Source organism: Nannospalax galili, unplaced genomic scaffold (assembly GCF_000622305.1).
Source record: "Nannospalax galili isolate Female #2095 unplaced genomic scaffold, S.galili_v1.0 scaffold924, whole genome shotgun sequence".
NCBI classification, from domain to species: domain Eukaryota; kingdom Metazoa; phylum Chordata; class Mammalia; order Rodentia; family Spalacidae; genus Nannospalax; species Nannospalax galili.
The window spans coordinates 288393-303537 of NW_008350467.1; the positions used below are offsets into that span (position 1 = coordinate 288393).

Below are 15145 nucleotides of genomic sequence, written 5' to 3' on the forward strand. Positions count from 1 at the left end.
CGTGCAATGCCCTAGGAGGTCAGAAGAGGGTGTTGGATCCCCTGGGACTGGAGTTACAGATGGTTGTTAGCTACCTATGGGTGCTGGGATTCAAACCCAGGTCTTCTGCAAGAACAGCCAGTGTTCTTAACCGCTGAGCCATCTCTCCAGCCCCTATCTTGTATCTTTTTATTGTTTGTGTATGTGTGTATATGTAAGTGCAGGTGCCTGTGGATGGTAAAGGGAAAGGGACCAGATCCCCCTGGAGCTGGAGTTACAGGCAGTTGTGAATCACTTGACACGGGTGCTGAAAACTGAACTTGGGTCCTCTGAAAGAGCTGTATACACTCAACCCACTAAGCCATCTCTCTCCAACCCCTATCCTATATTCTTGAAGATATATAAAATCACAAATGCACAAGATTAGCCATTGCAGCACCATTTTTACTGTTACTGAGTCTGGATCTCATTGTGTAATGATCTGGATGGTCTAGAAGTTGCTATGTAGACCAGGCAGGCCTTGAACTCACATAGCTCCTCCTTCCTCTGCTTCCTGAAGGCTGGGATTAAAGGCATGTGCCACGATGTCTGTCCTTGCAGCACTATTTTTAATAGTAAAAGATTGGAAATAGCCCAAAGTTCATTAATATAATTATCAAATAGTTGTGGCATTTCTATACAATGGGAACCTATCCAGATATTTAAGGGGGAAGTGCTCCATCTTCTGACATGAATCAATCTTAAAGATATTTCAGTGGGAAAAAAGCAAAGGACAAAGGTCAGCAAGATGGCTCATTGGGTAAAAGCACTTGCTTCAAAAACCTTAACACCTGAGTTCAATCCCCAGAGCCCACGGTGGAAGGAGAACCACCTCTGAAAGTCTTCCAGACTCCTCTCACACATACCACATCACCACACACAATAATAAAAAAGGAAAGTACAGGGGCTGGAGAGCTGGCTCAGTGGTTAAGAACACTGGTTGCTCTTGCAGAAGACCCGGGTTTGAATCCCAGCACCCACATGGCAGCTAACAACTGTCCATAACTCCAGTTCTAGGGGATCTGACAGCCTCTTCGGACCTCCGAGGGCATTGCACGACATGGGTGCACTTAACCTACATGCAGGCAATACGTGCATACACATAAAATAATAAAATTACAGTACAGTATGTGTCATCCATTATGTAAAGATTTTAAAACAGTGTTACAGATAACAGTTCATGCTCGTAATCACAGCACTTGGGAGTCTGTGACAGGAGGGCCCCAAGTTAGTCATGACTATAGCAAAAAAGAAAAGCTTTGGCCAATTTGATGCTTAAAAACTTGTATTACATCATCATTCTAATGTTGAGCTGGGTGTGGTGGAACACACCTTTAATCCCAGCACTCAGGAGGCAGTAGCAGGTGGATCTCTGTGAGTGTGAGGCTAGCCTGGTCCAAGCAGCAAATTACAGACCAGACCAGCCAGGGCTACATAGCAAGACCCTGTCTCAAAAATACACACAATACACACACACACACACACACACACACACACACACACACACGGCTTTATTTCTTTGGTTAATAGACTGATTTTTAATATTTCAAGACAAACTCTCACCAGGTATCTCAGGTTTGTCTTAAACTTGACATCTTGCCTCAGCCTAGATTACAGGCATGTACCTCATTTGTTCTTTTCACATTATCTACTTTTTGCTAAGATACTTGGCTACTTGGGTCACAGCCGGGTGGAGGGTTTAGTGACCCCACTCTAGTGTGGTGGCTAGGTGTTTGCTCTGGTATAGCCTGAGCTGTTTTTATCCTTGTGCACTGGTATAGAAGCCTGAGCTGGTGTTCTTATCCTTATGCCATGGGTTATCAGAGTGCATTGAGGGTAAGCTGCAAGCAAGCAACAGATGACCTAGTTAGGGCCATCTGGCTTCAACAGTCCATAGCTCCATGTTTTATTCCCTTTCATTATCCCGTGGCTGGACCTCCACCTGAAGGAGAACATCCCCCCTTCTCTTTTGCTCCTGTCACGTACCTTCTACCTGATTGATGTGAAGCCAAAACCTGTTGAGATAGCACCAAATACAGAGGTGAGTGATTTGGTGCAGAACCTGCATTTCCATCACAGCATGCCTTTCCACCAGTGTCTTGTCACTTTTTGGAGTCAGAGCAAACTTTACTTTCAGAATTTGGGCCATCTGGCCTTAACATCTTTGAAAACTTACTTAAAATTATAAAACTACCAGGTCTGGTGAGATGATCCAGAGGTTAAGTGCACTTGCTTCTTTTGTTTTTTTAGTTGACTTAGTTGTATTTCAGAGATCTTAATCATCTTTATACCCTCTTCTCCATCGGCATCCACGCCTTCCTGTTGCTCCCTGCCCCCCACTGGAGTTCATGGATTCCATCATTTGTGTTAAGGCCTATCATGTCAACTTAGTGTCTGCAGAGGTCCCTCAGTGCAAGTTCATCCACTAGGTCTAGTCAGCCTATCTAGAGTCCTAAGAAGATCAGCTGTTCCTCACCCAGCAGGAATCAGCTGCCAATAATTCTTCCACTAATACTGGGGGCCTGCTGTCCAGTTCTATGCTGTGTTTTTGTCTGCTTGAGTTTGCATGGGTCTTGTGCATGCTGACACCAAGAGCCTGTAAGACTCTATTTCCATATGGTCATGCACTGCCTCCCTGGCTCTTACAATCTTTCCACTCCCTCTTCAGCAATGGTCCCTGAGCCCTTGGGAGAAAGGATTTTAATACAGAAGTCCTGTGCAAGGACCCACACTCTGTAGATTCTTATTCTCTACATTTTGGCCATTTGTAACCTTTTGTGTTCCTGGCCCTCTGTTGCATGAGGGAGCTTCATTGATGAGAACTGAAAGATGCATTGCTGTTCTCTTCATCCCTTGTTCTATAAGCCTTAGTTGTAGAGGTTGCTTCATAGATCTGCCACTTAGACTTGGGCAATTCACAGACAATCTGTGTGTGACCAGTTGTGGACCTCTGTAATAATCTCTGTCTCTTGAAAAAGAAATTTCTTTGATGGGTGGTGACTGGGATACTTGTCTGTAAATTTAAAGATCCATATTTTGCTCATAGTAAGAAATTACATTTGTCTAAGAATGTGACAGTCTTGGGATTTTCTCTAAGATCTATGACCTATTCAGCTATGGGTATTTGGCAAGTTTTACAGTACACCTGAGTTTCCTCCCATTGAGTAGCCTTTAAGTCTAATTAGGTAGCTGTTGATTAGCCCCAAGATAAAAGTGCCACTACTGCACTAATATCATTTGCTGTGCTGGTCATCGATGTGGTTTTTAGGCCTTGAAGCTGGGGTTGGACCATCAATTGCTGTTCTCCCTTAGCAGCTTGCATAGTGCTCTCCAAAGCTATGAGAGCTAGCCTTCAGGGGAGGTGACTTCCAGGTCAGTTCTAGCTCCATTTTACCAAATCCTGTGTCTGAAGTATGTTCTGTCTTCAGCAGTAGGGTCTTACCATCAAGTTCTGGGAGGCCATCAAAGGCTGTGGCAATAGCCTGTGTAATTTTGGGAGTCTCTTGGACCACCCTGGCCAACAACTCAAAGGAAGGTTTCTCCTGTCTGGCAGTTTCTTGTTATGTAGCCTTCTGCTATACACATGGACTCGTGTAGGGATATTGTATGCATAATTTTTCAGGTTTTTGGATTAATATGATTCCCTCTGGTTTTTTATACTAGCTAGGCATTATTTATTCCTCCTTTCTCTCTCTTCCTGTCTAACCCTCCTGTGCTGGATAGCTTTAGTGTCAACTTGACACACCTGGGTTGAGGGAGCCTCAGTTGGGGAACTGCCTCTATTGGACTGTCCTGTTGCCATGTCTGAAGGGCATCTTCTTGATGAGTGATGTGGGAGGGCCCAGCCCACTGTGAGTGGTGCCATCCCTAGGCAGGTGGGCCTGTGTTGCATAAGAAAGCAGGCTGAGCAGGGGCCAAGGGAGCAAGCCAGTAAGCAGTGTTCCTCCATGGTCTGTGCTCCAGCTCCTGCTTCCAGGTTCCTGGCCTGGGTTCCTACCTTGGGCTCCCGGATGAACTACAACCTGGGAGATGTACGCTAATAAACCCTTTCCTCCCCAAGTTGGTAGTGGTCAGAGTGTTTTGTCACAGCGATGAAGAAACAAAGACACCTCCCTCCATGCCCTCCTTTTAATGTTATCCCCATTTCTCCCTTGATAATTCCTGTCTGCTGTGGTCCCACCTCTCTTGAGCTCCTTCTTCCCCTTATCCCTGTAGCTCCTTGTATAGCCCTCCCTCTCCCTCTGAATCAGAACATTATTTTGGGAATTTGGGCCAACTAGCCCTAACGTCTTTGAAAACTTCCTTTAAAATTGAAAAACTACCAGGTCTGGAGAGATGACTCAGAGGTTAAGAGCACTTGCTGCTCTTTTGGGGAGGGGGGCAGGGGTTAAGGTCCAGCATGGTGTCCTACACCTTTAATCCAGCACTTGGAAGGTGAGGCAGGTGAGTCTCTGTGAGATCTAGGCCAGAGAGTGCTACATAGTAGGGATTTAGTGGAAGGCAGGTTGTACTTAAAGGCACACACTACTGTGAGTTTCAGATAGAGCAGAAGAAAGCTTACACTTACACTTATGTGATGTTCTCCCTAGGCTCCAAAGACAAACCTTACTGTGGCATCATCTTCCCCCAAGTTACAAGAGAACTTGGTAGATTCTGCACCTCAGCTAAAGGGAATTAAGGTTAGTTACTTCCTATTTGATTAAGATTAAAAAAAAGTTTTAAAGCTAGGTGTGGTGGCACATGCCTCTAATCCCAGCAGAGGCAGGCAGATCTCTGAGTTCCAGGCCAGCTGGGGCTACAGGGAGACCCTGTCTCACAAAGACCCGAAAAAAAAACGTTTTAAAGATTTTTTTTTTTTTTTGTTTTTTTTTTGGACAGGGTCTTCCGTCGCCCCAGCTGGCCTGGAACTATGTAGACCAGGCTGGCCTTGAACTCACAGAGATGGGCCTGCCTCTGCCTCCCGAGTGCTGGGATTAAAGGCGTGTGCCACCACGCCCGGTTTAAAGATTTACTTTTATTTTATGTGTATTGTTTGCATGTATGTATGTGTACCACGTGTGTTGCCTAGTGCCCACAGAGGCAGATCTGCTGGAACTGGAGTCACAGACTATTGTGAGCCATTATATGGGTGCTAGGAACAGAACCTGGGTCCTCTGCAAGAGCAGCGAGTGCTCTTAACCACCGAGCCCCTGAAAAAAAGTTTTAAAGCCAATTTTCTTTTCCTTTTTACAAGCTCTGTGTAACACAGACCAGCTTAAAGGCATGATCCTCTGCTTCAGCCTCCCAAATGTTGAGATTATAGGCATGCACACCCAGCTTATTTGCTATATTTCTAATCCCCATAATGAAACAATTCATTGTATTCAATACAATTCTGCTCTGTAATAAAGAACATTTATTATGCTGTTTGATTTGTTTCTTAAAAAATTAACATTTGGACTGACATGTACCTCAGTTGTGAAGGCTTGTGGGAAAGAGACTGTGGGTTCCATCCCCAATATGACCAAAAATAATTGTTTTTAAAGTTTTTAGATAAAGTTTTAAAATATGTAATTAAATTTCAGATTTTTGCCTTTTAAGTCCTACCGAATATAAAGTAGTTGTCACAAGTTCCTAGTACCCTAGTACCCATGGAAGATCTAGCATGCATTGCCTTAAAACAGCCAACTCTCTGTTCTGATGTTTAAGGATGAAGAACTTAGAGAGCCGCCCCCAGTACCATCATCACACATAACACCATCAGCAGCTATTTCCAAAGAAGTTATAAGTATCTAAAGAGAAACCTTTTTACCCCTAGTTATCTGTACTGAGACTCTAGAATCATAAGTATCACAAAACACTGCACAATTCTTCCTGTCATCCAAACAGGAAGTTGTAGGCTGGATTTTAGTCATCTCATAACCACTATCTTTTAACCTCAATTATCTAAAAGTAAAGAAAAACAAAACAAAAAAAACCAGCCATGGTGGACCGGACCTACACATGTAAAGTCTAGAAGCTAATTACAGTATAGACAGATCCTTGTTTTCCTATGTGCCAGATGGAAATGGTTTCCATATGTTGTATAGCTTATACAGGCTTCTGAGGTCAGGAAGTACTAGCTGGAAAGCAATTACAATTCTAGGAGAAATGCATGTAAACAAGAAATTACTTGTGTGCCCACTTTTTCCCATCTGAGTAAAGTAATGTGGGGGAAGGGTGGAAAGTATGACAAGCAAGCAGTCACAGGCTGGGGATGAGGGGGATGAACTGTTACAGTTCCACAGTAGGATAACCCATGGCTGGGTGAGCATCCAGTAAGTGATCCTGAGCCCTGTTTTCACATCTACACCTTTATTACCAAGGTAATAAATACATTTAACTTTGCGGCTGTTTTGGTTGGGTTTTTTTTTTGGGGGGGGGGGGGGGCGGCTCACTCTGCAGCCCAGACTTTGCTGGAACTCATGATGGTTCTCCCATGTTACCTGCCTTGAGGGCAGGGATTATAGGCATGAGCCATCTCATCTGGCTACGGTCATTAGTTTGGTTAAGAAGGTAAAGAGGGATGCCTGAAGAGCTTAAACTGGTTGTGACCAAGACCTAAACATCTTGTTTTATACCTAGACCATCCAGGCCAAATCACAGAAGACCTCACAGAACAGCAAGGCCAATTCAAAAGGAGTCTAAAGACCACTTGAGGAGCTCAATTTCTCCAGCCATTTTCCCTGGACAGTGGCATCCAAGAAGGAACTCCAGCTAAGACTCTGTATCTGGTTTGAGATAGAGGAGCAGCCATTTTAGTCCTTAGAGGCCTTGTAACCATTCCAGGAGATGTAAGCTGTGACATGAAGCTCAGGCCATTTGGAGAAATGCAATTGCAGTCTCTTTCTTCTCTATCATTGTCATTTTACTAAACTGTGTAAAAACCTACCCCACCACATCGAACAGCTTCCTGTTCGTGTGCATTTGACAGCGGGAGCAATGCTGGGAATCGAATGCAGAGGCCTCATGCATGCTAGGCAAGTACTCCATCACTGACAAGATCTGAATTGCCCAATCTAGCTTTCAATTTTTATTTTATTTTTTTGACTTTTTGAGACAGGGTCTCCCTGAAACCCCAGTGGTCCTGGAACTCACTATGTAGATCAGGCTGTCCTTGAACTCACAGAGATCCACCTGCCTCTGCTTCCCAAGTGCTGGGATTAAAGGCATGTGCCACCACGCCCGGCATAGCCTTGAATTTTTAATCCTCATTCAGTCTCCAAAATAGAATAGATTACAGACCTGTGTGACCAGGTCCAACTGTATCTTTTAACACATCTTTTAACAGGAAAAGTACTGCATAATGGAAACAGCTTGCTGCCTGGATACCTCTGCCTCTCATGACTAGAAAGTCCAAATCACAGCACGGAAATGCTGAAAGCCACTTTTAACAGTACCTGACTTTTTCAGAGCGATTCCTTAGTGCGAACAGTGCCCTAAGTGCAGGATAGATAACTTCCCAGGAAGACAAAGTTTCTTCAAGAAAATGAGACGTTGAACAGATTTAACAATCAAAAGGGCTTGGCTGCTGCTTAGTTGTTCAGACAGACATATCCCTCTTGGGCCCACAAAGGCTCCAGGAATCTGAGAGGTGGACACATTCTAGCACATATGGCTTTCATTAGCCACTATTTTGCTGGAAATATAATTAAGGGTTTAAGGCTTAGCCATTTGTGCTGGGTATGTTTTTCTGGTCAGTCTGTCACCAGTTAGTCATAGAGGTTGGCATAATACAATCCTTTGCTACTTGGTAACAAGTATTATTGTCAGATATTTATGTTGTTTTCCATTGCCAAGTAGCCAAACAAGAGCTTTCTTCCTTTGGGGCTGGAGAGACATGAGAAGGGAAAAGGTATTTCTTCCTGTGCATAATGAAGTTAGATTTACTTACTATGAAATTGAAAGCAGTTAGTTGGGAATCATACCACGTTAAAGTCAGACCTGCCCAATCCAGGATCACCTAAATAAGAAATGCCAATAGCTGTTCACAGCAAGAACAGGCACTTTACGTATTTTTTGGAGTTTTTGTTGTTTTCTCACTATTTTGCTCTGGCCAGCCTGGATGGAGCTCACTATATAGACCAGGCTGGCCTGGTTGAACTCACAGGGATCCACCTGCCTCTGCCTCCAGAATGCTGGGATTAAAGGTGTGTACCAGCACATTTAGCCTGGTAACAAAGGTCTAATGTGGTCAAGGCTGGCCTCAAACTCTTTATTAAGGATGACCTTGAACTTCTGAGGAAGCTGTTGGGTTTCATACACTACCAACTGCGATATTCCTGGAGCCTAGAACACCTTCTGAGGATGAGATCCACCGTTTGTTAACTGGTTTCTGTAGACTGATGCAGCCCCACTATGGAAATACAGCATTCCATGATGTTGCCATTGATCTAGTCAGATGCTTCATAACAAAGATTCCCTCCTTTGAAACAGTGGGGTTTTTAAAAAGCTTTATTAGTGTACATTTTAGGTGTTGAATATAGGAAAAGGGATTAGCTAGGTAACTGGCTTAATCCTGTTTCAGATGGATGATTCATATGTGGCTGCCCTACCAATTCTTTCTGGCTTTCCCCCTGGGCAAAATGGGAATGGTTAGGTCAAGGGCCATGGTCACTTTTGGCTACAGCTGGCCTCTGGTTTTTTTTCTTTGATTTTGAGGTAAGGTTTCATGCAGCCCAGATTGGCCTTGAACTCCCTTATGCATCCTCACCTGTTTTTGCTAACATCTAGGCCAATAAGACACTTGATCCTTATAAGAAGGCATCAGTGTTTGTTTTCATCATGGGATACTTTGCTGTAGCCCCAGGCTGAAACCTCACTATTAGTGCTATAACCACAGTCACAGATTTCCAAGAATGGACATGCTCCCCCATGGGTGATTTCAATGCAAAAATGCACATAATTGCTTGAGGATCTTCCCAGCACAGCACTGGAGCCTCTGTAATTGGCAGCACAGCCATTAAATGCAACACGCTTTCATGTGCCAGAACAGGAGCCTGGGAGGCAGTAAAGACGGTTTGAATGCTGTGTCAGGTAAGAGGTGATTGCCCCAGAGCCCCGTCAGGGTCCTTCCTGGTCTCCTTTCTTGGCTTACACCAGCTAGGGGAATAGACGGCCATGGCAGGTTGCTTCAAAGTCCCCTGCACCCCTTCCTTTCTCTCTATTCTACTGCAGATGCAGGTGCTTGGGCTCTTCCAGCTGCTAATAATCTCAGTGGATACAGTTTCAGGCCCTCTCTAATATTCACCTGTAGTGACGTTAGATGCTCACATCTGAGTTCTGCTACAATAGTTGGTGGTGGCCCTGCACTTGCGCCATGTCTAATTCTGTACATAAATCAAACTGGTGTTGGCCAATGTTTTGGAATGCTAAATCCAGCTAAAAATCCCCACTTGTAGGTAAGGTCAGAATCATGTTGCTTCAGAGCAAACTGGCACATTACCTAATACTGTGGGGGATTTTAGCCTGCTGGCTCCACCCGGTGGCAGCTGATCAACACAAAGACTCTATTACCATTAGGATAGATTTTTTTTTTTTACTTCATCTATTTTCAATCTTACTTACCTGAGATCAATACATTACATTAATAGAGCCAAGGGACTGATGATCTCCAGCCTATGGCAATTAGGAAAGATGGAAAGGCAGTATTGATTAATGCCCTGGCTGTCCCCAGGCCTGATCTTTCAACCTTTAGAAACCAGACAGATTCAGTGCTTAGACAGCACATCTTCATTAGATAAGCTGAATTCGTTTTCCCAAGGGACTCAATCTGGTCATCTAAGTAAAGCAGTCATTTCATTTTCTTTCAGGTCAATTTTACTATCTGTGATTTGACAGCCAGCTCTGTCTCTGGGGTATCTGTGGGCAAATTTGAGTAGTAACAGCCAGGGTTCCACGGCTATAACACCAGTGCCTCACCGTTTTCTAGCAATTCTCCTGGAGGCACAAAAAGCCTTTCTAGAGTCTCCCACCCAGTCCCACAACACTGAATCGACACTCAGCCAAGACAGAAATTATCACTATTTCAAGAAACACACTACGATCTGGTCTCTAAGCAGATGAGTTTGAGTTCAAATTCACCTCCCAGCTCTGTTCACCAAATTACGCCTTATTTCAACATAAACAAAATTTGTAGTATTTTGACGGTTACATGTTTACAAAGAGAAACAATGGTAAGATTTTTTACAGTGGTAACCAAAACCACAGCTGCCAAAAACTACCCAGCTCGGAATGGAATTTAAAGCAGCAATCCTATTTTCCCTACAGAATAAAAGCATATTGAACTCCTGTATTCAGCAGTAACCCAGCAAAAAGCATTAAGGACAGAGAAGCTGAAAAGCACTGGTTTGAGCAATAAGGTACCAAGGTGCCACTTGAAGAGTCAGTGACAACCAGCAGGTGGCAGAAGTAAGTTGTCAAGCCCCAAACCCAACAGAATATTTTTCCCTTTCCTAAGGGATGTATGGAGTTTGTATAGGAAAAACTCTAGGAAGCCAAGATCAGTGACAGACCCAACAAATGCTGTCTGGTCACAGACACAGTAAGGGGAGGGCACATATGGAGGAGGAAAATGGAGCGTAGGTTGGGAAAGACTCAGCAAGGCACTTGGATGCAGAGCTAGCCTTGGCTGACACGTCCCTCACTGAAATCACTTTAGCTCTACCCCCTGCATATTCTAGCCAGCTTGTGTGTAACACACATACAGACAGACACCTCTGAGGAAACGATCGGCAGACTGTTGTGACTGGCCCTTTGCCCTCTGCAGGGCTGTAGTCTTCTTTTCCTGCCTTTCCCAAAGCAGCAGAGGTAGGACTGTCAGAGGCTTGAGTGTACTGCCTAGGAGGAAGAGGTTACATGGAAATGCAGAAAGCACACAGTGGTCACTGCGCAGCTCACAGACCCTTAGACTCCAGTTTCCCTCCTTTGCAGTGGACATCTGCTCCTTTCCCACACACCCAGTATAAAAATGAAGCAGCAGCAATTTTTATTGAGGGACCTAAACTGAAAATAGGTTTAGAACATAATTTAAAAAAATAAAACAGCAAAAGTAGCAAAAAATATATGACCTTTTAAAAAACATTTTCCTTTTTTTGTTTTTAATATATAGCAACTGATGCCTCCCAGCCACCAGGAGCATCTCACCCAATGGGTAAATCTCTGGTAACAACCCTTTTAAAAAGACATGTAAATATATACTCAGATTTATACACTTTGTGTTTTCTTCATAGCTATGTACAGAGTCCCTAGTCCAGGGCTGGGCCCCAGGGCCACATCACTGCTCCCAGGCTCTACTACACCATCTTCTGGTACCAGGTATTTGGTCAGCAAAGCAAATTAGTATTGGAATTAAGAAGCCACTGGTACCAGCCATCTGGAGCAGAGGTTGCCTTCAATTAAGGCCTGAGCAGTGATCTCATTGCTGTGGAAGACCCAGGGCACCTGCAACCAGAACACAAGGGGCTACTGGGTCAACAAGAACAAGCCTGTCAGCTCTCACTTGCACGCCAGTTCATTCCACTCCCCAGACCTCCCAGCAGTGCCAGGCAGCAGGGCAGCATCTTGGTCCAACACCTCGGAAGAAAGAAGTGACCACCACCAAGTACCTGCCTCTGCACCTCTCTCACACAGCAGGTTGAGAAGAGGAGAAAGAGGGAGCTGGGACAGGAGAGGTAGGCCACACAAGAAGGCCTCAGGTAGGCACTGGCTCCTGCCAGCAGGAAGGAAGAAGGGGAAAGGCAGTGTGTCCAGCAGGGAACCGTGGATGAGGGGCGTAGGTAATGATAGATTTGAAGAAGGACTGGGGAGGGTTGGTAGTCAGCGTCTTTTAAGTCCACCATTGGCAAGCTGAGTAGGGTGTCGGGGCAGACAGGGCTCCTCTGGTAGCGGCTCATGAGAGAAGACAGAGTCCTCCCCTGAAGAGCAGGTAGAGCTCCGGGTATCGGGAAAGCTGGGAGAGTACTGGTCCAGAGGCATCGACAGGTCCAGATACTCCTGTGAAAGGAGGGAAGGGTAGGTAGGCGCACAAACCTTTCTAAGTAAGTGTCCCTGTATGCGCCTGTGTGATGATGGTCCAGGTTCCAGCCCAGGGCAGCCCTACCTGATTGGAGGTCAAGGCCACAATGCGGTCCAGGTCTTCCACCAGCTGCTTGAAGGTAGGCCTCTGAGAAGGCACTGCATGCCAACAGTCCCGCATCATCATGTACCTGGCAGCAGGATGATGATGTTGGACCTGCTCTGGTCCAACAGCATGGCTGGACCAGAGAGCCCGGGTAGAGAGTACCACTTCCTCCAAACACGGAGCCCTCTCCCTTTTGCCCACCCCGCTTCCCCTTGGATCTGGCTTAGGATCTCAGGACCCCCTTAAGCTTACAGCTCATTGGTGCAGTTACTGGGCTTGTCCATTCGATGACCCTCCTTCAGCAGCTTGAAAAGTTCCTCCACAGGCACACCAGGATATGGGGAGCCACCCAGAGTGAAGATTTCCCACAAAAGTACACCAAAAGACCACCTGCAGAAGAGCACAGAGCCACTGTGACTTAGAGCACAAGGCTAAACTGCCCTGGAGTTTCCCATGGCCCCTTGGGAAGCCAGCCTAGCAGGTACCCATCCTTGTGCCCCGACACAGCCCTTAAGTCTGGAGAGGGGGGCAGCACGGGATGAGGAGGCAGTAAGGAATGATGCAAAGACTATAGCGCTTTGTTCCATGTCGGATGAGGAGGGGACAGGGCAGGCTTGCTTCTACTCTCAGATAAAAGGACGTTCTCTTCAGTCCAGGGACTCTGCTAGAATTTTCTCCCCCACGTATCCTGGGTAATTGCATATTTCAAACTCACACGTCACTCTGGTGGGTGTAGATCCGGTCAAACAATGCCTCAGGTGCCATCCACTTCACAGGCAGCCGGCCCTGCAAGCAGCAGTGGGGGTGGGGCATGATTCGAGGGACACATGGGATGAACTGAGGATGGCTCAGGGCAGGGAGGGGACAAGTAGGGCATGATGGGTAGGACCCAGGGCACAATGTATGCAGTTTAGCCCATCCTACAGCAAAGACATCTAAGTGGGTAAAAGCCTGGTGCAGCAGTGCCCAGCGCACAGGCCATGCCCAGCAAGGAACCTACATTGGTAGTCTTTTTATAGTAGTCGATGTGGTGAATGTCTCGAGCTAGGCCAAAGTCTGCAATCTTCATCACGTTGTCCTCTGTCACCAGGACATTCCTGGCAGCCAGGTCTCGGTGTATGCACTGCAGACGGGGGGGTGGGGGTGGGGGGTGGTGTTTACAACCCTGAACCAATGCCCTTCCACCCAGCCATCTAGTCCCCTCCACTCTAGCACTCAATCTGCAGCTGGCAGCAGCCCACTTTACCTCATGGGTCTTCTGTCCCCACTCCCACCTCATACTCTCTAGACAGTCTCCCCCACCCCAAATGTTCTTTTCCTTTTCTCTGAATCTCTTCAGCTATGGACTTCTCAGTCACTTTAGCAAAGCCCTCCTTTAGGCCTCCTTTCTTGGTCTTCCTAATTCCTGTCTTTCAGATTACATCCCAAAAGGCAGATCTTTTAACCTATATGCTCGGTCTGTGTGGGTGTATGTGCTAAGCCCGATCCTCCAGAATGATCAGGAGTTCAAGGCCAACCAGAATGAATTTGAGGCCAGCCTTAATGGGATCTTATCTCAAAAAAAAAGAAAAAAGGCCAGGCGTGGTGGTGGCGCACGCCTTTAATCCCAGCACTCGGGAGGCAGAGGCAGGCAGATCTCTGTGAGTTCGAGGCCAGCCTGGTCTACATAGTGAGTTCCAGGACAGCTGGGGCTACAAGGAGACCCTGTCTCAAAAAGACAAATAAAAAAAAAAAAACAAACTAAAAAGCTGTCTGAGGCTATGCAGAAAATGAAGTGGTAAAGATTTGAACTTAGTTCAATCTGATGCCCTGGCTACTTAGCTACAGGGGCTCTCCAGACTCAAGTTTCCTGAGAGCCCAAGGCAGCACAAGCGGTCGGAGCTCAGTGCATCCACAGCTCTAAAGGACGAAGTCATAAACTGGAGCCAGGTGTGTGATCGTATACAAGTATAGCACTAGAGGGACTGAGAGGGAAGGACCGTGAGCTTGAAGCCAGTATAGACTACACAGTCAGACTCTGTCTCAAAAAAGCCAGTCATAAGTTAGAGTCCTAGGAGGGCTTGATCCCACCCTGCCTTCTAAGGGGAGGCCTTCAGGCTACACACCTTCTTTGAGGCAAGATACTCCATGCCCCGGGCCACCTGATAGGCACAGGATACCAGATCCTTGGAGGACAGCTGTTCTTCAGGGTTGTGGCTGGGGTTGTAGCAGTATTCCAGCCCAGGGGGCCTCCGGGCCTGCAGATACTCTCGAAGGTTGCCCTTGGAGGCATACTCCACAATGACATACAGAGGACCTGAGAGCACAGGGGTAGAGGCTGGAGGAAGCCCAGGTCACACCCCAGCTGTGTCCCATTCCTGTGACCTCCTTCTCGCCTCCTCTTGGAAGGAAGAGGAAAGTCATTCTTCTACTCAAAGAAAGCCAGAAAATTCTTCCCAGCATAGTCCAGAAAGTTCCAAAGTAAAGTTGAAGGTAAGAGCCCTAATGTAGACACCACACACTGAATCTAGGTGCCAGTATTCCTGGACGAATACCAATAAGGCCAGCCCAATCCCTGAGAAACACATTCAACCCCTTGCTGGGCTTATTTCTCAGCTAGGACCCAGAGCCCGGATCTGCCCCAGGAGCCACTTACCATCCTGCGTGCAGGCCCCCAGGAGGTTGATGATGTTCTTGTGCTTTCCGATCATCTTCATCATCTCCATCTCTGAGATCAGGTCTGACAAGTCCTTCTCTGTTGCATCAGCTTCACATACAAACCAGAGAGTGAGATGAGGAAGGTGGGGGGAGGTGGGGAGGACAGCTAAGGCTGGGGACTGGGGGAGTATATCCCTGCAGAGCCTCTTTTCTCCAAGACCTGCTGCTCACCCCCCACTTCTCATCCAGATAGTTCTGTTGCAGGAGCTATTGCTACAATATGTGGTATTGTGTGTGGCTGGAGAGACAGTGAGGAAAATCAGCTAGTCATGGAACTAGAATGAGCACTTG

At 46.3% G+C, this 15145-nt stretch overlaps 2 protein-coding genes across 11 annotated transcripts in view; one reads left to right on the plus strand and one right to left on the minus strand.

Moving 5' to 3' along the window:
* Letm2 (leucine zipper and EF-hand containing transmembrane protein 2) overlaps positions 1-10337 on the plus strand; it is a 27158-nt gene extending 16821 nt beyond the window's left edge. The window contains 4 exon segments of the mRNA XM_029570782.1: positions 1944-2059; positions 4608-4697; positions 5707-5778; positions 6622-10337. Coding sequence (XP_029426642.1) covers positions 1944-2059; positions 4608-4697; positions 5707-5778; positions 6622-6684 — 341 coding nt within the window. The 3' untranslated portion in view covers positions 6685-10337.
* Positions 10338-11000: 663 nt separating this feature from the next.
* The window catches only part of Fgfr1 (fibroblast growth factor receptor 1), a 58449-nt gene continuing 54304 nt past the window's right edge, over positions 11001-15145 (minus strand). For 7 of the 10 annotated variants that reach the window (XM_017801839.2, XM_017801840.2, XM_017801838.2 and 4 more), the window contains 7 exons: positions 14793-14903; positions 14263-14453; positions 13158-13280; positions 12873-12943; positions 12410-12547; positions 12137-12242; positions 11814-12030 (listed from right to left, as the gene is read on the minus strand). In XM_017801839.2, coding sequence (XP_017657328.1) covers positions 11854-12030; positions 12137-12242; positions 12410-12547; positions 12873-12943; positions 13158-13280; positions 14263-14453; positions 14793-14903 — 917 coding nt within the window. In that variant the 3' untranslated portion in view covers positions 11814-11853. Of the gene's footprint in view, positions 12031-12136; positions 12243-12409; positions 12548-12872; positions 12944-13157; positions 13281-14262; positions 14454-14792; positions 14904-15145 lie in introns of all 10 variants that reach the window. The other 3 variants (XM_008847776.3, XM_008847769.3, XM_017801836.2) reach the window with 1 other exon arrangement.